This window comes from Furipterus horrens, unplaced genomic scaffold (assembly GCF_987537825.1).
Source record: "Furipterus horrens unplaced genomic scaffold, mFurHor1.1.pri manual_scaffold_11, whole genome shotgun sequence".
In the NCBI taxonomy this organism is placed as follows: domain Eukaryota; kingdom Metazoa; phylum Chordata; class Mammalia; order Chiroptera; family Furipteridae; genus Furipterus; species Furipterus horrens.
In genome coordinates this window covers 61,558,456-61,583,267 of record NW_028327181.1, presented here as the reverse complement: position 1 = coordinate 61,583,267, position 24,812 = coordinate 61,558,456, and the positions used below count along the sequence as shown (strand labels likewise).

General features: G+C 50.4%; 2 protein-coding genes and 1 non-coding gene across 10 annotated transcripts; all 3 read right to left on the bottom strand.

The window, feature by feature from the left end:
* Window positions 1–1,185: 1,185 nt before the first annotated feature.
* On the bottom strand, window positions 1,186–1,292 carry LOC149997950 (U6 spliceosomal RNA). The gene has a single exon (XR_016507375.1). It is a non-coding gene; the product is annotated as a U6 spliceosomal RNA (small nuclear RNA).
* A 3,732-nt stretch (window positions 1,293–5,024) lies between these two features.
* FLOT2 (flotillin 2) lies at window positions 5,025–20,319 on the bottom strand. 7 transcript variants are annotated; one of them, XM_090292835.1, is made up of 12 exons: window positions 19,917–20,319; window positions 14,597–14,678; window positions 11,540–11,630; window positions 8,892–8,982; window positions 7,778–7,901; window positions 7,216–7,378; window positions 6,985–7,098; window positions 6,763–6,882; window positions 6,460–6,674; window positions 5,870–6,053; window positions 5,450–5,599; window positions 5,025–5,335 (listed from the first exon to the last, which is right to left on the bottom strand). In XM_090292835.1, the coding sequence occupies exons 1-12, from the start codon at window positions 19,963–19,965 to the stop codon at window positions 5,297–5,299; spliced, it is 1,422 nt and encodes a 473-aa protein (XP_090148961.1). In that variant the 5' UTR covers window positions 19,966–20,319; the 3' UTR covers window positions 5,025–5,296. The 7 variants fall into 7 exon arrangements, with proteins under 7 accessions (XP_090148961.1, XP_090148963.1, XP_090148962.1 ...); XM_090292837.1 differs by lacking the exon at window positions 8,892–8,982 and having other exon boundaries at window positions 7,216–7,334; XM_090292836.1 differs by lacking the exon at window positions 11,540–11,630 and having other exon boundaries at window positions 7,216–7,334.
* A 74-nt stretch (window positions 20,320–20,393) lies between these two features.
* DHRS13 (dehydrogenase/reductase 13) lies at window positions 20,394–24,812 on the bottom strand. 2 transcript variants are annotated; one of them, XM_090292842.1, is made up of 5 exons: window positions 24,511–24,812; window positions 24,247–24,428; window positions 22,954–23,077; window positions 22,457–22,768; window positions 20,394–21,189 (listed from the first exon to the last, which is right to left on the bottom strand). In XM_090292842.1, the coding sequence occupies exons 1-5, from the start codon at window positions 24,635–24,637 to the stop codon at window positions 20,777–20,779; spliced, it is 1,158 nt and encodes a 385-aa protein (XP_090148968.1). In that variant the 5' UTR covers window positions 24,638–24,812; the 3' UTR covers window positions 20,394–20,776. The 2 variants fall into 2 exon arrangements, with proteins under 2 accessions (XP_090148968.1, XP_090148969.1); XM_090292843.1 differs by having other exon boundaries at window positions 24,310–24,428.

Here is a 24,812-nt window from a genome sequence, read left to right as displayed (position 1 = left end):
TTGGAAGTCACACAGCATCAATTTGACCATACTTTACTGACTTAGTTACAAAAGTCCACTCAGTTTAAAGGGAAAAGGACATAGGCTGTACATCTAATTGGAAGGACTGTCGAAGTCACATTGTAAGAGAAACAGGTGGGCCCTGGCTGGTGTGTTGGCCTGCAACCCAAAAGGTCACTGGTTTGATTCCTGGTAAGGCACATGCCTAGATTGTGGGCCGGGTCCCCAGTTGGGGGTGCTCCAGAGGAAGCCAAACAATGTTTCTCTCCCTCTGTTCCTCTCTCTCTAAAAAATAAATAAAAATCTTAATGGAAAAAAAGAATACAATAGCCCTGGCTAGTGTGGCTCAGTGGATTGAGCACCGGCCTACAAACCAAAGGGTTGCCAGTTCAATTTCCAGTCAGGGCACATGCCTGGGTTGCAGGCCAGGTCCCCAGTTGGGGTTGTGCCAGAGGCAACCACACATTGATGTTTCTCTCCCTCCCTTTCTCCCTCCCTCCCCCTCTTTCTAAAAATAAATAAATAAAGTCTTTAAAAATGTATAATAAAAATCCAAGTTAATAAATAAATGCAATCACTTTTAAATAAATAAATATCTTTAAAAATACCCAAAATGCAATCTTTCAAACAAGTCTTCATGCATCCCTTGGCCGTTCTGTGTAGGCTTGAGCCTATCACGTATCTATTATTCTCTATGTTTTACTGCAATTAAAAATAAAAGTTATGCTCTGGCTGGTTAGCTTTGTTGGTTAGAGCGTCGTCCCAATATACAAGGTTTTGGGTTCAATCCCCAGTTACAGCACATACAAGAATCAACCAATGGGCCCTAGCGGGATAGCTCAGTTAGAGCATTGTCCTGATATACCAAAGTAGCTGATTTGATCCCTGGTCAGGGCATGTACCACAAACAGCCTATGAATACGTTAATGGGTGGAACAACAAATCTATGTGTTTTTCTCTCTCTCTCTCAAATCAATTCAAAAACAAAGAATCAACCAGTGAATGCATAAATAAATGGAACAAGTCAATGTTTCTCTTTTTCTCTTTAAAATCAATAAAAATTAAAAATTAAAAATATAAATAGAATCATATACTATGTCATATTTTGTGACTGACTTTTCTGCTCAGCATAATTCACTGGGGATTAATGTGATTAATGTGTCTTTTGATAAAATAGTCTTTTTAAAAAGTATAGAACACTTCATAAATTTGCATGTCATCCTTGCACAAGGGCCATGCTAATCTTCTCTGTATCGTTCCAATTCTAGTATATGTGTTGCTGAAGCAAGCATGGTATGGATAGTCTTAGTGTTCTGCGTTATCAATCTTTTCTTTTATAGTTTTTGATTTTCATATTATTTTTAAAAATCTTTGCTTACCCTAAGGTCATGAAGATATTGTTATTATCTACATGTTTTATTATTTTACTTTTCACATTTAGATCTATAATCCATATGGAATTGCTTTTGTGTACAACATGAGGTTCATGACCAAGACTCATTTTTTTCCCATAGATATCCAGTATCTTTTATTGAAAAGACTGTTATTTCTGCACAGCTCTGTATTGCCACTTTTGTCATAAAACAAGTGTGGGTGTATTTGTGGACTCTCCATTCTATTCCACTGGTCTACTGTGTGCCGGTATCAATCACACATCCTGATGACTAAAACTAAGTCTTGATACTGATAGTTAAATCCTCGAACTTGGCTCTTTTTCAAGTTTTCTTGCTTATTCTTGTTCCTTTTGCATTTCCCTATAACTTTCATAATCAGTTTTTTTTAGATGTTCAAGTGGTAGTGGTTAAGATTTATTAAAGCGTACGTATACTCTTGGAGGGAGAGAGAAAATGGGCAGGCTTAAATAACAACTGCCCATAACTGGTTTGTCAATTAAAAAATCTCTTGGGATTTTGATTGGGATTTTATTGAACCTATAGACCAATTTGGGAGAATTGATATCTTTGCAATACTAAGTCTTTAAATTCATGGGTATGGCACATGGGAGGCATTTTTTATTTCATTTTTTTTTCTCTCATACCTGTCAGCAATTCTGCTTAGTTCAAAATATATACAGAATCTCAGTCTTCTCACCACCACTATTGGTCCAACTGGCCATCATATTTCACCTGTATTATTGCAATACTGGTGAGAAGCATCTGGTCCCTCTGCTGTCTCCTTTACCCCTCTTCATTCTATTCTCAGCAGTGTTCAGAACAATGGTCTTATTGGGTTGTCTTGCTATTATTGATTTGTAGGCATTCTTCTTATATATGGGAGGCAAGTTTTTTGTTAGATATATGTAAATATTTTTTCTGATTGTGCTTGCTTATTCAATTTTCAAAGTTTCTTTTGATAAAGACTCAATTTAAAAAAATTTATTGATTTGAGAGAGACATCAATTTGTTGTTCCACTTATTTTTGCCTTCATTGGTTGATTCTTATATGTGCCCTGACCAGGGATCCAACCTGCAACCTTGGTGTACCAGGATGACATTCTGTTCAATTGAGCACCTGGCTAGGGCCTGAAGAGACTTAATTTGATGGTCAATTTATCAATTGTTTTAAGTTTTTTTTTCTTATTTTTTTTTCCCTAAGCAATCTTGCCTATGCCAAGGTCATAAAAACATTCTCTGTATTCTATGAGCTTTGTGGTTTGAATTTTTACTTTAGGTCTGTGATCCATTTCAAGCTAGTTGTTGTGTATGGCGTGAGATAGGGGTTGTGATTAAAATTTTTCCCCATATAGACCCAGTTGTTCAAACACCATTTTTTAAGATTTTCCTTTCTCCCTTGTACTGTCATAGTGCCTAGAGTGATCTTTTTAGATATGTCAGATCACAACACTTTTCTTTCAGAACCCTTCAGTGGTTTCCCATCCCAAGCGTAATGGCCAAAAGATGCCCATCAAGGTTCCATATTTCCACCCTTACCTCATCTACTGCCACTCTCCCAGCTGCTCATTCACTGATCGCTTCCAAATACACTGACCTCCTTGCTGTTCTTTGATCATGCTAGACATACTCCCCCCTTGAGGGTCTTTTGTTGGGAAGCTCTTCCCCTCAGACAGCTACATTGCTCATTCCTTTACTTTTTTTTTTTTTTTTGGTAGTTGAAAAATGTTTCATTTTTAGAGATGTCACCTTTGGGATTTTAAAATAAGCAGTATAGGCCCTGGACAGGTAGCTTAATTGGTTAGAGCGTTGTCCCCAATACACCAAGTCTGCGGGTTCAATCCCTGGTCAGGGTATACACAAAAATAAAAAATAATAAAATAAAATAAGTAGTATATTCATTAGAGAAATTATTTCACAATACAAGTAGTTTTAACCTTTCGTTTTTATTTAGTGCTACCTTCTCAGGTCTTCCTTCAACATCCTAAAATTTCAACACCCTCCCGAACGTCCTAGTTCTTTCAGTTTTATGTTTCTTCTTAGTACACACCACATTACCGAACATACTGTACACGTGTTTCATTTTTATTATTTTGTTTCCCCCACCTGAGTGTAAGCTCTGAAAGATATGGATTTGTTTTGTTCACAGCAGTTTCTCCCACATCTAGGGCAACTCCTGGCACATACCAAGCATTTGATAAATTTGTAAAATGACAAGAATATCGTAGCCCAGAAAAATGAAGTTTCTTATCCAAAATTACACAGGTAATAAACAACAGGGCTAAAATTTAAACCCAAGCAGACTGACTCCAGAGTTCATGCTCTTAAACCTGAGAAGTGGACTCCATTACTGAATGGGTTCAGGATGGGCAGAGGTGCAGTGAACCTGAGAGGCCCCTCCATCATCTGCCTGCAATGGAGCCAGGTCTCCCAGGGCTCAGTTCTAGCCTCAGCAGCTGAGCCAATGGCTGCTCTGCCTCAGGGTACTATTGGGGGCAAGGCCAGTGTGCTGATGCCCCCCAGTGGTTAGGGCAGGAAAGACAGGCAAAGTGTAGCCTTTAGGCTGAAGGGATGTGTGGGGAGGGTGCCCTGGTCGGTTCTTGGTCCCCAGTTCCTCCCCTCACAGAAGATACAATACAGGGTGTAGGCATAACAGATCTTTATTTTACCAGAAGGGACAGGCAGTGGGGCAGTGCAGCATTCAAGCCCCAGACCAAACATGCAGCATCCACATGCAGGAACAGCTACATAGGCCAGGGCAGGGCCCAGGCCTGGGATGGGGGACTGGGACCAGAGGATATCCACAGAACCCCTGCCAGCATGCTTGGACCCTGGCCTCTTCTGCCTCCACTAGAGCAAGGAGACAGAAGATTGGGCTGCTTCTGCATGGCTGGAATCCTATCACTCTGGTCAGGAAGAAAGATGGCACAAGGAATATGGAGTTTGGCCAGTCTGTAACACTCAATTTTGTATGGGGTTGGCATAGCCCTGCCCAATGGAAGGGCCGGCCCAATACCCAGGACAGTGCAGCCCTTGCAGAAACATGGTCTACAGACTTTCTAGTCCCCAACAGGGCTAGACCCTGACCCCACAAAGGCTTAGCGGAGTTGGGACCAAGCCTCACTCCACCTAGGGACATGTCCATGAAGGGTACTTCCCTGAGCACGGCAGGGGCCTCCTAAGGCAGTAGTAAACTGTGAGAGCTGCTGTAGACAGGAAGCCTTGCTTCTGTGCCCCTGGGGTGGGGGAGAGAGGTAAGGTATGACAGCAGGCCTGAGGCTAGGGAGGGGTGAAGTAAAGGGCAGTGGCCTGGACCTGTAGATCACTGATACCTTGGCCTAGAGGGGCTAGAGTGAGTGAGGCAGGAGGCTTCCCAGGGTAGGGTTTAGGGCTGGGAAGACCAGGCCAGGAGAGGGGTGGGTGGCTGTCCTACCCAGATCCCCTGCATCATGCCGAGGTCCGGCCAGGGTCACAGACAGGACAGACAGAAGCGCAGGGTACTTAAAGGCACCAGGATTCTGAAGAGCAGCATGGCCACCCTCCACAGAGAGTGATTATAATAAACATTTCCAGCTTAAACTGCATGACGTATGTAGAGAGGGTGGGTGGGAGGAGACAGGAAGAAGGACACAGACAAAGGAGGAGACATAAGTACAGGACGATGAGGGTGGAAGAGACACACCAGATGAATATGGCAGTGAAAGTGAGGGTGTGGTGTAGAGAAGAGGAAGGAGACAGACGGGGGAGAAGGGAAGTCAGCCAGAGAAGGCCTAAACACGCAGCACTTCTGGTCCCTACAAAATAAGGCACCAGAGTCAGTAACATTCCCATTGTTCCTGTGGTATTGGAACAGGAGCTGAAGGGAGGAGCGGGTGGCTGCTGAAGGGTGTAGGCCTTCGGAAGCCTCACACCTGTGCACCGGTGGCCTTCTTGATCAGGGGTATCTGCAAGGACGGGAGATGCCATGAGGCCATAGATCTGGGGCCCACAACTGCTCCACCCGGGGCCAGTCCAGTGGGCTACCCATGCAACCCCACCACAGCTAGTGAAGTACACACCTTAGACAGGTCCACGCCTGTAAGGGCATGCACAGAGGCAGGCAGCTCGGCCAGCAGTCGGTTCACTTCTGATGTCACTTTATTGTTGTCCCCACTGAGGACAACAATCTCATCGACTTTGGTCAGTGGGGCAGCGACTTTGGCAGCAATCTAGGAGGTTGAGTGAGAGGAGAGCTTGGCTTATTCTGACTCCATCCATTTGCCCTGTCCAGCATCTCTCGATCTCACCTAAACCCCCAAACAGCCTGGGTGGTCCTTATTTGAAAGCCATAATCCCGGTAGCTGTTGTAGGGTTCCTGCCCTCCTGCCGAATACTCCCCCATTTACTTCTTCTAGCGAGCCTGTTGCTGTGCTCCTGACAAGGCCCAGAGAAGTTCCTGCATGTGCCCAGGTAGTTCCAGCCTGGGGTGGGAGCCTCACCTGGGGCAGGGCCTCCAGCACCAAGGACATCTTGGCCGAGTCTCCATATTTCTGGTAGGCCTCAGCCTTGAGCTTCATCCGCTCAGCTTCTGCCTTGCCCATCGCCTCGATGACTGCTGCCTCTGCCTCACCAATTTTTCGGATCTTCTCAGCCTCTGCCTGAGCCAAGAGGACCTGCTTCACCCTGGGGGAGTCCAGTTGGGCAGGATCAGTGGGAAGTGCAAGGGGCTCCTCAGGCCTTGCCTGGGGGGCCAGCAAACCCTCAAGACCTCTGTTCAGGCAGGTGGTGATGGGACAGGGTTGGGGGTGGGGTTGCCCTGGCATTCTGGCTCTGGTCAGAGATTATGAGCTCCCAGATGCAAACTGAAGATGGGACTAACCAGGACGCCCTCTGTACAAGCACCATACCAGGCCCTCAAACCTCCTTTATTTAATCCAGTCTTCCTAATAACACTCCCATGTCCTTCACAGTGAGTAAGCAGGGATGGAGGAGAACGGGTTTCTAAGCTGTGGTCAGGAGAGTGGAGGGACTGCATGCATGGCAGAGGGCGTGACTAATACCCCAGGTCCCGGCACCCAGCAGCACTCACTTTTCGCCCTCAGCTATCTGCTGTATGCGGTGGGCCTCCGCCTCGGCAGGGCGCCGCACCGTGGCAACAAGCTCCTTGTCTGTGCGCAGGATCTCCTGCTCTTCTACTGCAATCTGCTTCTTACGCTGCACAACCTCAATCTCAATCTCTTCTTGCCGGATCTTCTGCTGCTCATGGGCCCCTTGTAGCTCATAGGCCAGTTGGGCCTCAGCTGTCTGTGGCAGATGTGTGGCCAGTATGTCAGAGGCTAGTTGCCAAGTCTTGAGCCCTGATCCCCAACCTGGGTGCCCTATAGCTTCTCACCTTGATATTGACTTCCTCACTGAAGGCTGACTTTTGCAGCTCAAAGGCTCGCTTGGAGTCAGCAATTTTAGTGTCTGCCATGAATTTCACGTCCAGCATCTCCTTCTTGCACTCAGCTTCCTGGAAGCAGGAGAGGCAGGTGCTAAGGGTCCTCTGAGAAAGCATGGTCCCAACCATCCCTGAGTTCCCTATCCCTGGGGGCTGGAAGGAAAGCCCACATACCCTGATGCCGGCATCTCGTTCAGCCTCGGCCACACCGATGTCAGCATCTCTCTGTACCACAGCAGTCTGCGTCTTGCCCAGGGAGCTCAGATAGTCCACTTTATCATATACATCCTGGGGAGGGAAGGGGAATCATTCCAAGGAATAGTTATAAACACAGAAGTTCCCCTCCTGTCAAGCACCCCCACTCCCAAATGGTCACAGGCGCTATAGTCTTCCCATCAACTGCACCTTGATGGTGAAACTGAGGATCTCGATGCCCATTCGGCCGACATCAGGGGCTGCCACCTCTCGCACCAGCTTGGCAAACTGGTCCCGGTCTTGATAAATCTGCTCCACAGTCAGGGTCCCTGGGGGCAGAAGGATCATGGGCTGGCTCCCCAGGGACCTTGAGCTAGGAAAGGGAGGAGGCATGCAAGTTGAGGTCTGAGTATATGCAGGGGCCATGCAGTCTGCACTGAGTCTCTCTGGTTTCTTCTTAACAGTGTTTAGTGCCAAGCTTCCTTCTGTAGAGTCCAGGCTGGGTGAAGAACAGTCTTCTAAGTAGCTCAAGGCAACTGACCAGACTAGCAGCCTCTCACTCCCTACCCCAATGCCCTCCCCTTTACTCATGTCACCTTAAGTTCTGAAAGGAAATACTTGAGGGAAAATGTTTCAGCTTTTCATCTAGAAACATCCGTGGGCCTGGAGGATCCCCCTGCCCCACCCTGCACTCCCTCCTGGCCATGGCCTGGGGACCCTGTGAGGCTCCTCAAAGGCAGCAGAGGGATCCCTGGGCTGGGCAGGGTCTCACCGAGGATGGAGCGCAGGTGCCCCTCCAAGGTCTGCAGGACGACATTCTTGATGTCCTGCACACTCTTGCCCAGGAACTGCTCGCAGGCTACAGCCAGGAGCTCCTTCTCTGTCATGATCTTCACCTGCCAGGGTCACAGAGGTGCCTGAGCCAGACTGGAGGGAGGCAGATGAAGGGCCCAGACCCAGGTGTGGAGGACAGTGGCTATGTCCCTCCCCTCCTTGTTCAGACCTGGGGGTCCAGGGGCTGGGGGTGGGGGTGAAGTCTGTCTGAGGCCTCTAGTGGGGACAAAACACAAGAATTCTCACACTGAGAAGTTTCATCCTCCCTGCAGCTCCAGGCCCTGACATGGCCTCGCTCCTGGGCATGTGGGGCTTATCCCCCCACCTCTCCAGTCCATCTACTATCCCCTCATTAGCCAATTCCTCCCTTGCAGGCTCCCCACAGGTGGGAGACCTGAAGACTGAAGGGGAGATAATGCAAAAGGGACAATGAGCAATAGGGACAGAAACAGACAGAATAGGAAAGAAACCTAGATAGGTCCGGGGGGTGCCATCCAGGGTGGGCATCCTCTTGCCTTTCCTTCCTGAGGTAGTAAGCCAACAACCTCTCACCAGAGGCCTATGACCCTGTTGAATCTCTTCCCTGTGAAGTTGAGAGGTGGACTAGGGCAGGAAGGCCTCACCCAGGCACCAAGTTGGGAATATAACACAGTTTGCAACTCCAGAGCCCAGGGTCTGCCTCACATGGCTTCACCGTCTGGTCCCCACACCTCCAGCCCCCTCCCCAGGACAGGATAGGGCCTGGATTCTCGTGCTTGGCATTTCCGACACCTGCAAAGAATGGGATTGGGTTAGTGAGACAGGAGCCCTCTGCACTGGTTCTGTCCCTCGTGGGCCTGCTGAGGAGAAAAAGGGTGTCTGTTAGTTCTGCTAGGTGGCCAAGGGGCCAAGAGAGCACGTTCCAGAGGCGATGACCCTCTTTTGGAAGCAGGGAAAGGGCAGGGGTGCTGGCGAGAGACTGCCCCTGGCTGCCGTCCTCTCCTCCCGCCCCACATCCCAGCACAGGACGAGGCAGCTCAACGGTCATGCGCAGGGCTGCTGAGTTACTATACCTGGGCGACACCCGTCACAGTTAAAGCTACCCCCTCGGCCGTCTCTACGTCCTCGCAGCGGGGCTGTAACGTCATAATCTCTAGGGAAATCCTGCCAAGAAATGCAAAACAGGGGCATGGGTCTGGGGGCCCAGGGCCTGGGGTGTGGTGTGTGGGGAAAGAGTCCCATACCTCACTGGGACCGGTCAGGGATCTTGTTGCAGAGGAGGGTGGGGAGGATGCCCCAGGGGTCGCAGCTGGGAGTATGTGTGAAAGGGATGGTGGGAAAGCAAGGCAGGGTGGTGGAGGTGGCTCCAGGGGAAGGAGTGTGAGTGTGCTTCCCAAGTGTATACACATCCTCTGCTGAAATCAGCCCGGCTTGAAGAGTGGGAAGAGGAAGCAGAGAAGTAGTTATGGTCGTCTGTGCTGCTGGGAGGGTGGGGCGTCCAGGAGTAGCTGTGTGTGTACATCACAGGACAGCAAGTAAGGGCTGGTACTCCAGGCTGTGCTGTGTAGGCTGTCCGTGGGTACCATGTGAACCTCCCACGGGGGCTCCTCACCTGCACCCTGGGTCTGCTCAGCACTCCAGGATGCTCCTGGAGGCTGCCTAGAAAGCTCTCCCTGGTAGCCTGGCTGGCTGGGAGTATGCCCTCTGCCAGGCCAAGACAAGGGGATCTGGCATCTGCCCCTTGCCTGGGAAGCCCTGCCTGATCTCTGCTGTCAACAGGCTATGATGTGAATCCTACCCTCTGGGTTGAGCCCAGTTGGTCAAGTTGGGAATGGGGCCAAAGTGGAGCTTCCTGGCCCAGACAATCTGAGGCCTCAAGGGTCCACATCACCCAGCTAAAAATGGACCTAGGCACCTGCAGTTACTTCAAGTAGAGTAGTGGACCTGGAGGCAGACAGGGCTGCTTCTGAGTGGATGCTGAGGGAGGTCAGGGCCCTGCCCATTCCACGTAAGGTGCTCCGAGCTCCTGGGGCCTCTACGCCAAAGCCTGCCCTCTCACGGCTACAGGGGAAAATGAGATGGGGGTGGTGGTCCCTTTCCTAATTAGAGATAGCAGGATGGGTGAGGAAAGGACTGGTGGTACAGTTTTTGCCTGAAAAGGCCGAAGGGCATTGTCATGCAGAGGGAAAGGGGTGGGTAAGATAACACGTAGGTCTCTTCTAGCTTGGAGACCCACTAGCAAGCAGGCTCTGAGGGGGCAGGTGCTCTGTGATATATATTTCCTTCCTTCCTTTTTTTCTTTCTTTGTTTCCTTACTTCCTTTCTTTTTAAAGATCTTATTTCTTTTTTAGAAAGAGGGGATAGGAGAGAGAAAGAGGGAGAGAAATGTTGATGTGCAAGAGAAACACCATTGATGTGTGAGAGAAACATTGACTGGCTGCCTCTCATATGCCCCCAAGCGGGACCTGGCCCGCAACCCAGATATGTGCCTGAACCGGGAATTGATCCAACACTCTTATGATTCCCAGGCCAGCGCTCAACCCACTGAGCCACACAAGCCGGCGCTCTTTCTTTGTCTTATAAATTTTTTTTTCTTCAATATATCTATTGATCTTAGAGAGAAGGGGAGAGAGAAAGCAAGAGAAACATCAATTGGTTATCTGCAACCTAGGTATGTGTCCTGACCAGGGATCGAACCCCCAACTTTGGTGTACGAGATGATGCTTCAACCAACTGAGCTATACCAGCCAGGGCAGGGGCTTTCTGATAGTCACTTCACCATTCACAGTGCTGGGAACTGAGAAGGCGCTCAGTAGAGAGTTGGTGAATGAAGCAACGAAGATGGGAACTTGCACATTACAAAGAGAGCACTTGGAGTTACTAAATGCCCTGGTCTAGGAAGGAGTTTCATCAGCTACGCCTGCATGGTAATGAAGAGTGAGACACTTGCTTTTCAAAGTGAGATCGTATTCAAAATAAAGCTTGAGTTTCTTTAGCACTTCTTTTCTAAAATTCCAAAAGTGCCCTCATATTGTTTTACTTGCCTTTCCAATACCCCTACAAGGTACAGAGAGGGCATGATCCTCCCCATTTCACAGATGGGGAACCTGAAGCCTAGTGACAAGAGATCTGCTCAAAGGCCTCTCAACAAGAAAGAGCAGCAGGAAATGGCCAAGGCTCTTTTTGCTTAGGCCTGTCAAGGAGACTGAAGGGGCCAAGGGGCTGGGTGAACAGAAGTCCCCATGGGACCCATATTCTGGCCTTGTAGGGCAGTGGGGTAGGGCTTTACACTAGGGTGTCAGCCTAGAGGAGAGGCTAGCAAGGGGCTCCCTGGTACCTGGAGGGCTAGGACTTCATCAGCTGTAGACAGGACTGAACATGCCCCACCCGGACAGCCCAGCTCTGTCACCTAAGGGTCTGTGTCTCCTGCCTCAACTTACTCCCAATTTAGGCTTGGAATCCAAGGACAACCACTGGAAGACTTTGGCAGACTGCCAGAATCCCTTGCTCTTTTCCCACTAGCAGCCCCAATAGGTGAGGGCAAAGGAGCTCGGATCTATAGGGATCTATCCTGGCACCCAGAGCAGCAGAGGTGGGAGCAGAGTGGAGAGAAGCACATTCTCAGGAGGGGAGTCCATCCATCCAGCTCCTGCCTGCCAGGCCCCCACAGGGCATGAAGAGAGAAAGTTAGACACAGAGGAGGAAGCAGGTGGGTTATTACCTGTGCAACCCCTGTTACGAATAGCGGGACCCCCTCCGACGTCTCAATATTCTCACAGCGACACAGGATGGTCATAACCTCCAGAGACAGTCTGAGGAGCAGCCAGGGGTAGGGAGAGGTAGGGACAGGAAGGGGTAGGAGGGGACACAGCAAACATACACAGTGGTTACCAGATAAGCACAGATGCCTGATGCCTGGGGGCAGGGTTTCTCTCCATACTTCAGCCCCCCACTGCCAGTTCAGACTAGGGCTGTAGAACAGAGGCACCCCCTTGCTGGTCTAAGGCCTCTGGGTCTCTAGCCCCCATACCCTTCCAAGGTGTTGCTGCTGGGCTGGGGAGAAAGCCTGGTGCTGCCCTGAACCTATGATCTGAGGTCAGGAGGCTTGTGCACAGGGTACCCAGTTTGCTCACCACCTGTTCCCCGGGAGATTTCTAATATGATTTGGGAAATTTCACCTCAGCTCCACACCCCAACCACAGGGAAACCTGTTTTCCCAGAAAATAGGAGGGGGAGGCCACTCTGGGGACTGAAGAGCCACAGCAAATAGCAAATCCTGTTTGGGACACATACCCTCAAGGTTTGTGCTACAGTATCACTAAGAAGGCAATTTAAGGCCAGAGAAGCCCAAGGAAAAATTTGGATTTCCTTATTTGGGGGTGGGGTGAGGGTGTCAAGGCAGGCTGGGGGAGAAAGTGTGCCCTGTCAGAATATTCACAGGGAAAACTGGGAGATGATGAGCAATTCACTTTGGAATCTCCAATGTTGGATATAGGCAGAGAAGAGTCACGGTAACGAAAACAAGGCACCTGGAAGCTACGTGGCCCACCCTGGTTGGGCCTCCCTAAGACAGCATGTGTGTGCAATGTGCTTAGGGCAGTGGTCTAGGCAGAGGCCAGGCTGTGAACAGGTTTACCTGAACCAGAGGAAGGGAGGACAGAGACAGGCTGGAGGAGCAGAAGCAGGTGGGTTGGGGTGAGGGGTGATGGGGAGCCCCCACCTCAACTCTCACATGCTAGCCCTAGGGCCTCTGGCCATGCAGATGTGTAAAGGCTGCCTTCTTTCAAGCCCCTGCCTCTAGCACCCTTGAGCCTGAGAGGGCTCTAGACCTGGCTCAGACAGGAACCCACCAAACTCTCTTCTGGGGAAGGAGGACAGAGGGAGGGGAAGAGGGAGGGAAGTAGGAAGGGAAGGAAGGAGGGAAGATGGGAGGCTGCAGCTCAGATGCCAGAGCTGGAGGAATTGCTCAGGTAAGGAGAGAGCTGCCCACACCACGACAGCACAGGACGTGGCAGCCAAGTGCAGCGGGAGGGACTCAACTGAGCAGCCTGGAGAACAGCTGACACGGAGAGTCAGACATGTAGGATGGCTGTGGCAAGTACCTCAAAAAGGACACTGAGGATCCAGGCTGGCTTAGAAGCCTCTACTCTGACCTGAGAGGCTCCTGCTGGCCTAGGGAAATAAAGGCCTCGGCTTGCAGAGATGTCCCCCAAGCAGGCTAGAGGGTCAGGGAAGGGGTTGTCCCCAGAACAGGGCCCAAGAAGGAGAGGGGCTGCAGACTTAGACTGCTCAGCAACTGGGACCGCAGGGAGGATGCTGAGCCTGGGTGTATGCGATCAGTTTCCTAGGACAAGACACAGGGCCTTCCACCCCTCACTTCCAAACCCTCTGTCAGAGAAGCTTGACCGTGCCTTGGTGGTGGTGGTGGTGGTGGGGGCAGGTCAGGAATGTGGAGAAAGAGCTGCAGAGTTGTCCTAGCGGTAGATGCCCACGTGGGACTAGTTTCTGGGTAAGTTGCAAATTCTCTGGGCATGGCTGTACATTAGGGTGTTCAAATAAGGTATTCTGTTGTCCCAGGACTGCATGGCATATGGGGTGGGCTGGCAGTGTCTCTGAAAAGGACAACCCGTGGTTTCTGGCAGGCCAGCTGGCCCAGTCAAGAGTGTCTTGAGGTTCTGGAGAGAAAGTTGTGACCGGTATTGATTATTCTCTGACATTTTTGGCCTTGGGCGAGAAGAGTCCCACAGGAGCCTACCTAGGCAGAGCAAAGTGAGGGGAGAGATGGGAGAGTGAAGGGGTTACTGGGCAATCAGTGAAGTTAAAAAGCTGTAACATGCTTCCCATGCCCCTGACCCTAGCTGACACCCTCAGACTCCCTGGAGCCCCACACGTTGGTAGTTCTTCTCTCTGCTGCCTGGTGGGGCTGGGGTGAAGGGGAATTTCCACTGGAATCTCCATCACTTCCCCTTCAGGATGACACCCCCTGCCCCCCACATACCACACCTTCACAGCTATGCTGCCCTTGTTGCCTAGGTCCTGGCCTGGAAAGATCTGGGCTCCTCCCCAATCTCCCATTGTCAGAAAGGGGGTGATGGTGGAAAGGTGGCTGGCATGCCTCATGTCCTTCTGGGTGGGCAGTGAGGGTGGCAGGAAAGGTCCATGGCAAATGTGGCCCTGCCAGGTATATCTGATGGTGGCCCCTCTGGGGAGCTGAAATACCCCTTCCTCTAGTCTTTCCACACTGATTTAGGAGGTCCAGATGTGTCTTGCCCACTCTGGCACTAATTCCTTGGATCCCCACCCTCTCTCTAACCAACCACTCTCACAGCCACTTCAGACTCTACATCTATGCTCTGCTATTTAGCCCCTGCCTGCATTGTCCCAGGGCCTAAAAAGGCGATGGTGCATGTAAGGGGTCTCTTCAGCCTTTTTTCCCTCCCTAGATCCACTATGAACAGGGTGTATAATTAAGGCTTCACAAATAACTTGCAGCTAGAATCAGGGCATTAGGGTTCTGCCTGGGCAGGACCCTGAATTCTTTGGGACAGAAGTGATGCCTCCAGTGGAAAAAAGCACACCCACTAAAGAAGAGGTGCCCACAGGCAGAACTCCAACATCCCTTTGCAACCCATTTTGCCTGTTTCTTAGGAGATCCCCAGAATGAAATGTGGCAAGTGGTAGATGCCCTGGCTGACCTGTGGGGTGAAGGGGGAAGGCTGGAAACCCTTTTGCCCTTGCCCACAAGGATACCAGGTTCCCTGAGGCCCCAGGCCCTTACCTTTGAGTGTCAGAGATACACCACCAGGCCCAGGCCCAGCCGCCAAACACATACTGCTTATAGTCCGAACCACAACAGCCCCCTGGAGAGCAAAGCAAAACATTGTGGGTCAATCAGCTCTTGGGTTTGTCTACCCCCATCCTTCCAACAGCAACCCTGGGCCTTTACCTGCTGGGACACTTAACAAATCCCACTGTTGGGTACCAGGTGCCTAGGTTACACAAAATGGGAGACATGCCCTTAAGGGTCTTGGAATCTAGTTTGGCAGACAGGCAATGTGCATAAAAAGGAGGCTATCCAACGAGGTCAGAATGTAAGTGCTTTCAGAAAACAGAAGAGGTCAATGGGCAGGAGTGAGCAAGAGAAGCCTCCATCTTTCATTCAACTACTCATTTAACAAAGAAGTAGAGTGTTTTCTGTGCTAGGAATAGAAATGAAGATAAGTCTTGCCTCAAAGAATGTGAACTAGGAGGGACCTTCTCCTGAGATGACTGGAATACCATGCTATTCACCTATTATTAGGGCAGGTGCAGAGAGGGAATGCAGTCGCCCCTCACACACTGGGAGGGGGAGGGAGGGAGCTTTGAGCCAAGGTGGGAGCCTTGCTCAAGCCTAGCAGACACATCTAACTGAGGCTGGTTGGTCCTCTATTCCCAGGGTTTCAGAGTGACTTTATTCCTCTTCTGGGAGTAGATGGGGAAGGTAAGACCTCAAAACAAAGGCCAGCTCATGATACAATGGGAGAAGTGAAGAAAGGGGCAAAGGTCTAGAAAGGAAGTGGTTCCTGGAAACTACGTGTCAACTGAACATAATATTGAATCGGGTCTGGATCCAGATTCTTGCTGTGGACATGTGTGGCACATTCTTTGTACAGAAACGAGAAAAATCAATTCTTGAAATTCTTGTTGTGAACTCTCCGGCAAATGCCAAAACTACTCAAGTTTAAGAAAACTTCTGTAAAAGCTGGAGGCGCAGTTCACTTGTACTGCAACTCTATGTACAGGAAACATGATTTGGAAAAAAGCCAGTGGATGCCATCATTTCCGTGTTCACAAACTGGGGCTTCCAGGAAAGCCTTAGGGTACTGCCTCCCAAGGTCAAAGGTCAGGGGTAGTTTCCTGTAGCTGAGGTACAGTGTCTATGAGGATCCATGGCAAGAAACAAGGCGGTGGTAGGGGAGGGGCAGATCACAGTGTCACAGGCATCAGGCCAAGGAGCTGTGTGTGTGCGTGTGTGATGGGAGCCACATGGGGATTTAAACTGGAGAGCAACAAAACTACATTTGCATTTTAGAAATACTACTTTACACAAGGAAGAAGATACTGGCGTCAGGGAGACTGAGTAGAAGCCTCTTGCAGTGACCTAGGCAAGACATGCTGGCTGAGGGGTAACTTTTAGAGAATTTCCTGTGTGAGTGGACATGTTCTATAGCTGCACTGTGCAATAATGGCTACTGAGTACTCAAAATGCGGCTGGTATGACTGAGAAAATGAATTTTAATTTAATTACTTTAAATTCAAGTGGCCACATGTGGCTAGTGGCTACCATATCAGTGTAGCTCTACAGTCTGGGTCTAGGTAGGTGGTGAAGCCATCAACCAAAACAGAGAACCTCAAACTGGAGAGTTCTGGATGTGTGGAGGCAAAGAAACAAAGTCCCCAGGAGTGCAGAGAGCCTGTCAGGTTCGAGAACTGGCTTCTGAGGCTGCTCACTAAATAGCCAAATCAGTTTCCTTGGGCTGCTGCTGCGCATAGTGAGCAAGTAGCTGGGCAAAGATCATTCCACATGTGAGCAGGGGTGGGAAGAGTCTTAGGTCTCTGTTTCTCTGTGGTGAAAATAACTGTTCACAGGGCTGCTTTTCAATGGAAGCTGTTGCAGTGGGGTGCAGGAGCTTAAAGACAAGCAGTCAGTCTGAAACCTAAACTGTCTCAGGATTCAGTGAAACTGGAAGAGGGTCAAAAACCAGTTTGTTCCACTTCTGGCCTGGTAGGGGCTGGAACATGGATGCCTCCAGCCAGCTCCAGGGCACTTTTCAATATGCTGGGGGAGGAGGTGGTCGTGGTGACCCCTACTGGGCTAGAGGGAGGCCTGGGGTGGAAGTTGGGGGGATGTCCACCCTTTACCTTTAACTTAGGCTTTGACCTTGGGAGCAGGCTGCCACAGCTCAAGCTGAGCTTTGGCTAAGGACAACATGGCTAGGTTCCCAGGGGTAGCAACAACAGGAAGCTGGGGTTGCCAGACTGCCCTGCCCCCAGCAGCCTCTTCTGGAAGGCATCTTCCTCCCATTTCTGGTCACACAGAGCCTGAGCACCATTCCCAAAAGAGGACACTTCGGTGCCCCTTCCTTGCCTGCCCTAGCGCCCACTGTTATGAGACCTGAAACTTTTTCCTAATTTTATCTTTTTCTAAGCCACCTTGTTCTCGTCCGTCCTCAACCAAGCTAAAGAACCACAAAACACCCCTAGATAACCTCTGCCCCTCTCCAGACATACTTCGCTCTCTCAGGAAAACTCCCTTTCCCTTCTTGCCCTTCCCTTTTCCACTTCCTTTTTCCTATTATTAGTGCATATTCTACCAGGGGGATTTGGCCATTTTTTGAGCCACAAACGCCCTTAGAAGTTTCAGCAATGCTGGAGTGTTCATAAATGCATAAAACAAAATACATAAGAAACAAATAAATTATATTTATCAAAATATTAAAACCAAATATGTGGCATAGTGTGATATGTAATACACAGTAATATGTGTGTTAGTGCAATACATTAAATAATAAGGTCTCTAGTAGATTTAATAATTGGCTTAATTTCAAAGTAGTGATGAACATAAATGATTTTTAAGATGTTACAACAAATGGAGTATGGTAGGAAAATATCTGCTAATACCACCATGAACTGTCACTGATACTCATAATCATAGGACATGCTAAATATAAATGAACTTTTCTTCCCATCTAAACGCACAAACTTCTAAATTCTATCCACAACCCCCAGGTTAAGAACCTCTGACCTGCCCTGGCCATGGGTCAGTTGGTTGAGGCATCATACTATAAACTGAAAGTTCTCGAGTTTGATTCCTGGTCAGGGCACAGGGCTAGTTGTGGGTTTGGTTCCCAGTCAGGGCATACGAGAGGTAAGCAATTGATGTTTCTCTCTCATATTGATGTTTCTCTCCTTCTCTCTCCCTCCCTCCCTTACCCTCTCTCTAAAAAGAAATAAAATCTTTAAAAAAATAACAAAAAAGATGACCATGAGATATATCAGCATCCTTCTTCTGAAATTGGGCTTACTGAGATGCCCCTGGATTTAGATACAGGCCCAAGTAATCAGATAGGGCTGGGCTGGAAGCAGTTGCTCTGTTCACTGGGAGTCCACATGCAAGAGGGAGCTGTATCTCACTTTGGACATCTCAAATCCCAAGGTACTATTATGCTAGGCAACATCCCTCCCTCTTCTCTTGCACCCTTCCTTGACTCCAGAGGCCTCAATTCTCAGCATGGCCTCCTCTCCCCACCCCTAAAACAACTTCCAAATTAGTACTTCACTGGTCTCTAGCAAGAGGACCAGGTTTCTGGCAACTGCAAGGTACAGAGCAGCCCATCTCTGGGATTCCTCTCACCCCTCTCCAAAGAGGATTGGAGCTTTTGTCTCCTTGGCTCAAAGTCCAGGCTTCCAGAAAAAAAACTCCACAAGGAAAACAAAGTGTGCCCTAGCTGAGTAGAGTAGCTCAGTTGGTTAGTGCTCTCCTGAGAAGCCAGCGTGCGGGTTTGATCCCGTCAAGGCATGTACAAGAATCAACCAATAAATACATAAACTTGTGTAACAACAAATCAATGTTTCTCTCTCTCTCTCAAAAGTCAATTAAAAAGAAAAAAAAAAAAGTCTCCAACCAGTGTGGCTCAGTTGGTTGGGTGTCATTCCACAAACAGGGCACATGCCTGGGTTGCAGGTTCATATGCAAGGCAACTGATCACTGTTTCTCATTCACATCAATATTTCTCTCCCTCTCTTTCTCCCACACTCCCCCTCTCTTTAAAATAAAAAAATTAAATTAAAAAAAGAAAGAAAGAAAAACCAAGTGCAGATTTGGGTTCCAAAAGACTTTTTTAGGAGTGGGGGCTTGGAGACTGGTCCAGGTCTTACAAAGGTAGGTGCAAGTTTGGCCTCTGTTCTCTGGGGATCTCCCTCCTGATCCCAAGTCTATTCGTCTTTAGGAAAGTGAAGTAATCTTATCTCCTCCATAGGAGTAAGATCCTGATCGGGGAGAGTGGGTATTTCCTATCCCAGTGGAGACACTGAGTTTGAGTTCCAGACTAAGCAAGAGGCTATGGGCAGGGGTAAAAGTTTATAATGGATTTATCAATCCTCCCCAAGGGTGGGCAGCTATGATACATGGCTTAGCCTAGCCACTTCTACGCACTTCTGTAGCCAGCCCTAAAACCGCACACAGGTTGAAAATAGGCACTGAGAGTGGAAAGTAAGACACCAGGCCCCCAAGCTGTCAGAAACCAGGGAGCCTCCCCAGCACCTGTGAGCCAGGGCTGCTGCACAAACTGGTGCTTTGAAAGGCTTCAGCCACCTTCCAAAAAACCCAAAAATACAATTTAAAAACAGCCTTCCCTCCCCAATACGGCAACCCCCAAGCCCCACCTAAGCTTACAGAAACTATGGAGCCTGCAGCATTTTGCAACGGGAATGGCACAACCCACAACCCGATTTCTCAACCTCTTAGAGGCCACACCCGCATCTCCCGGAGCACAATGCCAGGAAAGCCCAGCAAGTCCCAGCCTGCTGGGGATTTACGGGTCTGATGGAGAGCTCGGAGAAATGGTCTATGTCCCAGGGCCCCTCCCACGAGAGGCACCTGCCCTCCAGAGCCGCACAATCCACTCTCAGCCTCAGGAATTCAGCCAACCCGTGTTCCTCTCCCTCCCACAACACTGGCGGCTTCAGTTCGGGACCCCACAAGGCCGTGGAGGAGGGGGGGGAACACTGCCTAGAAGGGAGACGGAGAAAAGGGGATAAACATGGGAAAACATGCAGTGAGGGAGGAGCCCGCTGGTGGTTGCCAGAGAGCTCAGAGCACCGAAAATGTGAGCATGGGGGACTCTCCCGAAGGGTCTCAGGGGCCGCCCAGAGCACCGGAGACTCAGGCCCGACACTCGGCGCCTCTGCCGCGGTACTGCCCTCCACCCTTAGGGCACCTCCCTGTCCGCTCCCCAGCTCGAACCCCCTCCTCAACCACCTTCCGGGGCACAACCCCTTACCCCCGCAATACCCTCCGGACTGGACAGCCCAGACCCACCTCCCCCGCTGCCCCTCACCTGAAACCACTAGGGCCTCGTTGGGCCCCACCGTGTGGCAATTGCCCATGGCGCGGGCGGGACGGAGGGCCCTCAGAAACCTGGACAGCAGCAGGCAACCCGCACCTCCTGCCGCGCCCAGCCTATCCCACCACCACCCGCGGTCCAGTCCCACCGGAAGTGTAGCCGCGGAGGGCGGGGCCGGCACGGGGATAGGGGCAGCAGCGGGCGCGAGCCTCCGCAGTCTACGCGCTTTATTGCACGCGCGTCGGGACCGTGGGCCCAGCCCTAGAGCACCGCGGGAGGTGTCCCTCTGCTCCCACGGGGTGCCTCGGTAACAACCGCCCTACCCTGCCTCACCTCCCAGTACCCATCTTCCAGCAGCCGACTCTGGAGCCAGACTGCCTGGGTCTACATCTTAGCTGCGAGACCTTGGACGAGCCCGTTACTGCTGCCTAACCCTGTTTCTGTAAAACGGGGATAATTTAACGACCTAGCTACATGGTTGCAAAGGACCCAGTTTAGTAATCGGGGTTAGCAGTATATCAAATTACCAACTCCCAGGCCCTCATCCAGAGTTGATCCGCATCACTGAGGGTGAGGCCTGGAAATATGAACAGTGACATATTACACACACACCCTCTCAAACTTGGCTGTCATTCTCAGGAATAAATAATCACCCATTATTTCTTATAACTAGGAAAAGAGCTGTCCAGGTTATACCTTGAAGCCTCAGAAAGTAACCACAGAGGTAAAAATTGCCCACTTCAATGGCCATGGACTGACACACAGCTAGTTTTCAAAGGCCACCAAGTGCCATAGAAAACATCCCATCCTGGGGGTTAGGAAGCTTGGGGATCATGTTCAGCTTTAAACCAAATTCAGTTTGTGGCCTTAGACAAGTCTGGTGAGCTCTGAGGGCTGGGGTAGGGTTCAGAAACTCTGGGTTCCTCAGGGTAGGGGCTGCTCAGAGAAGATGGTGTCCCTGGGTCCTCAGGCTGGGGGTCTTCATCGGATTCAGCATCCTCCCCCCGCCCAAGGCCTGCCAGCCTTTTGCTGGCCTCCCACAGCCGGTGGGCTGCCTGGTCGTCTCTGGCGGCTGGAGGCACCTCTTCCACATGGCAGTTGGCAAAGTATCTCCCACTGAGGGGCTCAATGCCCTCCTGCAGAGCACAGTACAGGGGGGTCTGGGCACCCCCTCCTGGTGCCCGGAGCACCAGCCAAGCCAGTGGGCGCAAAAATGGGCACAGCCATCTGGGAACGTGGCGCAGGAACAGCTCCGAGTTCACAGGCCCTGTGGACAGAAAGGAAGGAGTAGGGAGGACAGTAGGTGAGGGCCTGGGGTGAGAGCCGTGAAAAAAGGGCTAGAAGGGAGTGGGGAACAGAGTCTAGTTTCAGGTAGTATTTAATGGGCATTCAGGGCCCCAAGAAGGTGATCTCACTCATTACCAATAGAAAGCCTCTTTTTCTCCACCCAAACTCCTTGTACATCCCCATCTCCCAGATTTTGCTCATGCTGTGTTGCCTGTGTGGTACAATGCTATCTTCATCTTCTAGCCAAGTCCTTTTCCTCTGTTTAACCAACATTCATTGACACATGATAGACCAGCCTATCTTTTGGACATTAGAGATATGGAGTGTAATAAAGGCTTGATAAAGATTAGTTGTCATTATTATAAATATGAATGAGCCATAGGCAATAACTATCTAAAATGTAGTGTGGTTCACATGGGCAGGACATATTTTGTTATCCTGTAGCCTGTTCCCTAAAGGCAGGGATGAGTCTTATGACCCAGCCCATTTTTATACTGCATCTCTTGCCACTCTCCCGCTCTCACTCTGTCCTAGCCACACCAGACTCCCTCATCTTTCCCAAGCACACTAGACACTTCTGCCTCAGGGCCTTTGTACTTGCTGTTTGCTCTGTTCTTTACACTCTTCTCTCCAGAAAGCCACCTGGCTCATTCTCTCATCTCCTTTAGGCCTCTCTTAAAATGTCACCTTTTCAGATATGTTTTCCTTGACTGCCATCGATAAAATAGCACCTCATCATTTCCTATTCCCCTTAACCTGTTTTATTTTTTCTCCATAGTCCTTTATCACCAACTGCCATTGTATATTTTTATTAGCAGGCTCTTTCTCTCCTAAACTGGAATATAAATGCTACAAGATAGTGTCTTTGTTTTGTTCACTGATATGTTCCCAGCACTAGGATTAATATACGGTAAATAGTAGGTACTCAGTAAATGCTTCTTGAATGAATAATCATTAGCTATCATCATTATCATCATAATCAGTTCAGTTATACGAATGATTCCTTGGGGTAAGAACCTAAGGCTTATTCATAGCCACACACTACACTGTAGTCAGCATCCAAGCTTGTGGTGTGAGAACAAGAACCCAGACAAAGAAAGCCTGATTCCAAGATCATGCTTGGACCATGCTTCCTTCCTGCTCTGAGATTCTGTAACTCAATGAGAGGCTTGGGGAACACAGGATGGAGTGAGGATAGGGGAGAGAGAATCAAAGAAGGGCAGAGCAGCCAAAGAGCCAGGCCTTACCTGGGTGGGCTGCATAGCAGGTGACACCAGTGCCCTCAAGTTGAGTGGCGAGCTCCCGGGCAAACAATACATTCGCCAGCTTACTATCAGCATATGCTCGCAGCTCCTGCCGCCAGCCTACCACCGGGTGGTCCAGGTGTGTGAAGTTCAGGCGCCCTCGCCGGTGGGCAGCTGAGGATACCACCACCACACGGCTAGGGGCACATGTCTTCAACCGGGGCAGCAACAGATGTGTCAGCAGGAAGGGACCGATGTGGTTCACTCGTAGCAGCAGGTTAAAGGGCTCACGGGTCCGGCCACAGGAACTGATCCCTGGGCAGGGACAAGGTATGAGCAATTACTCTGGAGAGATCCCTGTAGGCCTTGGTGGCCCTATCTGTGAGATGGTGGTAGGGGGCATCCTTCCCACATGTCCACTGGCTCGCAGCAACCCCTGGCTGGAGAGACAGCTGCAGCCAGCCACCCACCGCTCCCATGCAGGGCCTGCTGCCCCTCACCGGCATTGTGGATGAGGATGTCCAGCTGTGGCTCAGAGTTCAGGAAAGCAGTAGCAAAGGCCCGCACAGAGGCCAGACTGGCCAAGTCCAAGGCCATGAAGATGACCTCATTGTTCCCACTCTCCTGTGGAGCAGCAAGGGTTGAGCTTGTTACCAGACAATTCTCCCCTCTCCCCTCTCCCAGGCACTAAATTCTGAGGGTCTACTTCCTACTGTTACTAAGATCTGTCCCTATGCATTAGAACGATGTGGATAAGAGCATAGACTCTGGATTTTTAAAAAGATTTTATTTACTTATTTTTAGAGAGAGTGGAAGGAAGGGAGACAAACATTGATGTGTGAGAGAAACATCAATTGGTTGCCTTCCGCATTCCCTTAACCAGGGACCTGGCCCGCAACCCAGACATGTGCCCTGACTGGGAGTCCAACCGGCAACCTTTGCTTCATTGGCTGGAGCTCAATCCACTGAGCCACACCATCCAGGGCTGGATTTAATCTTGACTATGCGTCTTACTAGAGTGTGACCTTGAGCAAGATACTTAATCTCTCTGGGCCTCAATTCTGTCACTGTGAAATGGGAAGCATAAAAATAGTGCCTATCTCATAGAGTTGTTGTGAGGATTAAATAAGTTAATATATGTAAAATACTTAGAACATTTCCTGGCACACAGCACTATGTAGGTACTTGCTATTATTATTACTACTCCCTCTGCCTTATCCTAAAATTTACAACAGACTTCTCACTAGTCTCCTTTCACCCACTCCTGTCCTCTCTAGTCTAGGCACCACACAGCCATCAAAGGTTGGTTCCAAAAGGCTATTCTGACAGTCCAGAGCCTGCTCAGGGCCCTTCATTGGATCTCCACTGCCCATCCTATAAAACCCGAGCTCCTCAAGAAGGTCTATAAGGGCCTCCTGAACCTGGCCCTGACCCCTTCAATTTTCTTCTTTCCCCCATAATCTGTGCTCCAGCCTCATTAAACTACGCCCCCACCCCCCAGTTTCTTAAATCAAACTAGCTTTTCCTGCCTCAGGGCCTTTGCATATGCTGCCCCCCCCCCCCCCCCGCTGTTCCCTTCCCTACTGTCTTTCAATAATGTAATGTCTACCGATCCTTAAACGTCTTTACAACAGCAATTAACTTCCTTCAGGAAGTCCATTCCCCAGCTTGGATTTGATGCCCCTCCCCTGCGGGGCTAGAACACCTGTGCATGCCTTCTTCCGTACGTACTTTACGAACCGAGTCGCACTCTCCTCTCAAGGACTGGGTGCCCCCGGAGCCACTCTGCTCACCTCTATGTGTCCTGGTGTGTCTGTCCTCTGTCCAGTTTCCCATCCACCCTTGCCATCCCTCACCTGGCGGAGGTCAAAGGCGGCCGCCTCACCGCGCTCCCGGCTTCTGCAGGCCAGCACCACACGCGCTCCTCGGCGCGCCAGTTCCAGCGCCGTCATCTTCCCGATGCCGCTGTTAGCGCCTGCGGAAGGCGGGCGGAAGCTCAGCTGAGACAGGCGGGCCACCGCCCCCACCGCCCCGGCCTCCCTGCCACCCGCACTTACCCGTGACCACGGCTGTGCGGCCCCGCAAACTCAAGATGCCGCCGCACCGCGGGGCCTTCACTAGGTTGTAGTAGATAAGCACGTAGGCGCCCAGCAGCAACCCCGCGCCCAGCAGCAGTGTCTCCATGCCTGCCGCGCCTCCCGGCTCCCGCCCAGGCACCAAGCCGCCCTGGATCCCAGCCGGCAGCTGCAGATCCGCCCCTCAGGCGTCTGGAAGGGCGTCTGGCGCGCCTGGATCTCCGGAAGGTGGAGGTGGAGGCGGAGGCTGGAGGGAGGCAGAGCGAAGGTGTGTGTGCGTGAGT

Coding starts and splice junctions, on each gene's coding strand:
- FLOT2 (XM_090292835.1), bottom strand. CDS start 19,965: ATGGGCAATTGCCACACGGTGGGGCCCAACGAGGCCCTAGTGGTTTCA. Junction 5,600..5,869: donor TGCTGGAGGCCCTGCCCCAG/GTGAGGCTCCCA, acceptor TCAACCTCCTAG/ATTGCTGCCAAAGTCGCTGC. Junction 5,336..5,449: donor CAGGCGTGGACCTGTCTAAG/GTGTGTACTTCA, acceptor CCGTCCTTGCAG/ATACCCCTGATCAAGAAGGC.
- DHRS13 (XM_090292842.1), bottom strand. CDS start 24,637: ATGGAGACACTGCTGCTGGGCGCGGGGTTGCTGCTGGGCGCCTACGTG. Junction 24,429..24,510: donor CCGCACAGCCGTGGTCACGG/GTAAGTGCGGGT, acceptor CGCCTTCCGCAG/GCGCTAACAGCGGCATCGGG. Junction 22,769..22,953: donor CATCCTCATCCACAATGCCG/GTGAGGGGCAGC, acceptor GTCCCTGCCCAG/GGATCAGTTCCTGTGGCCGG.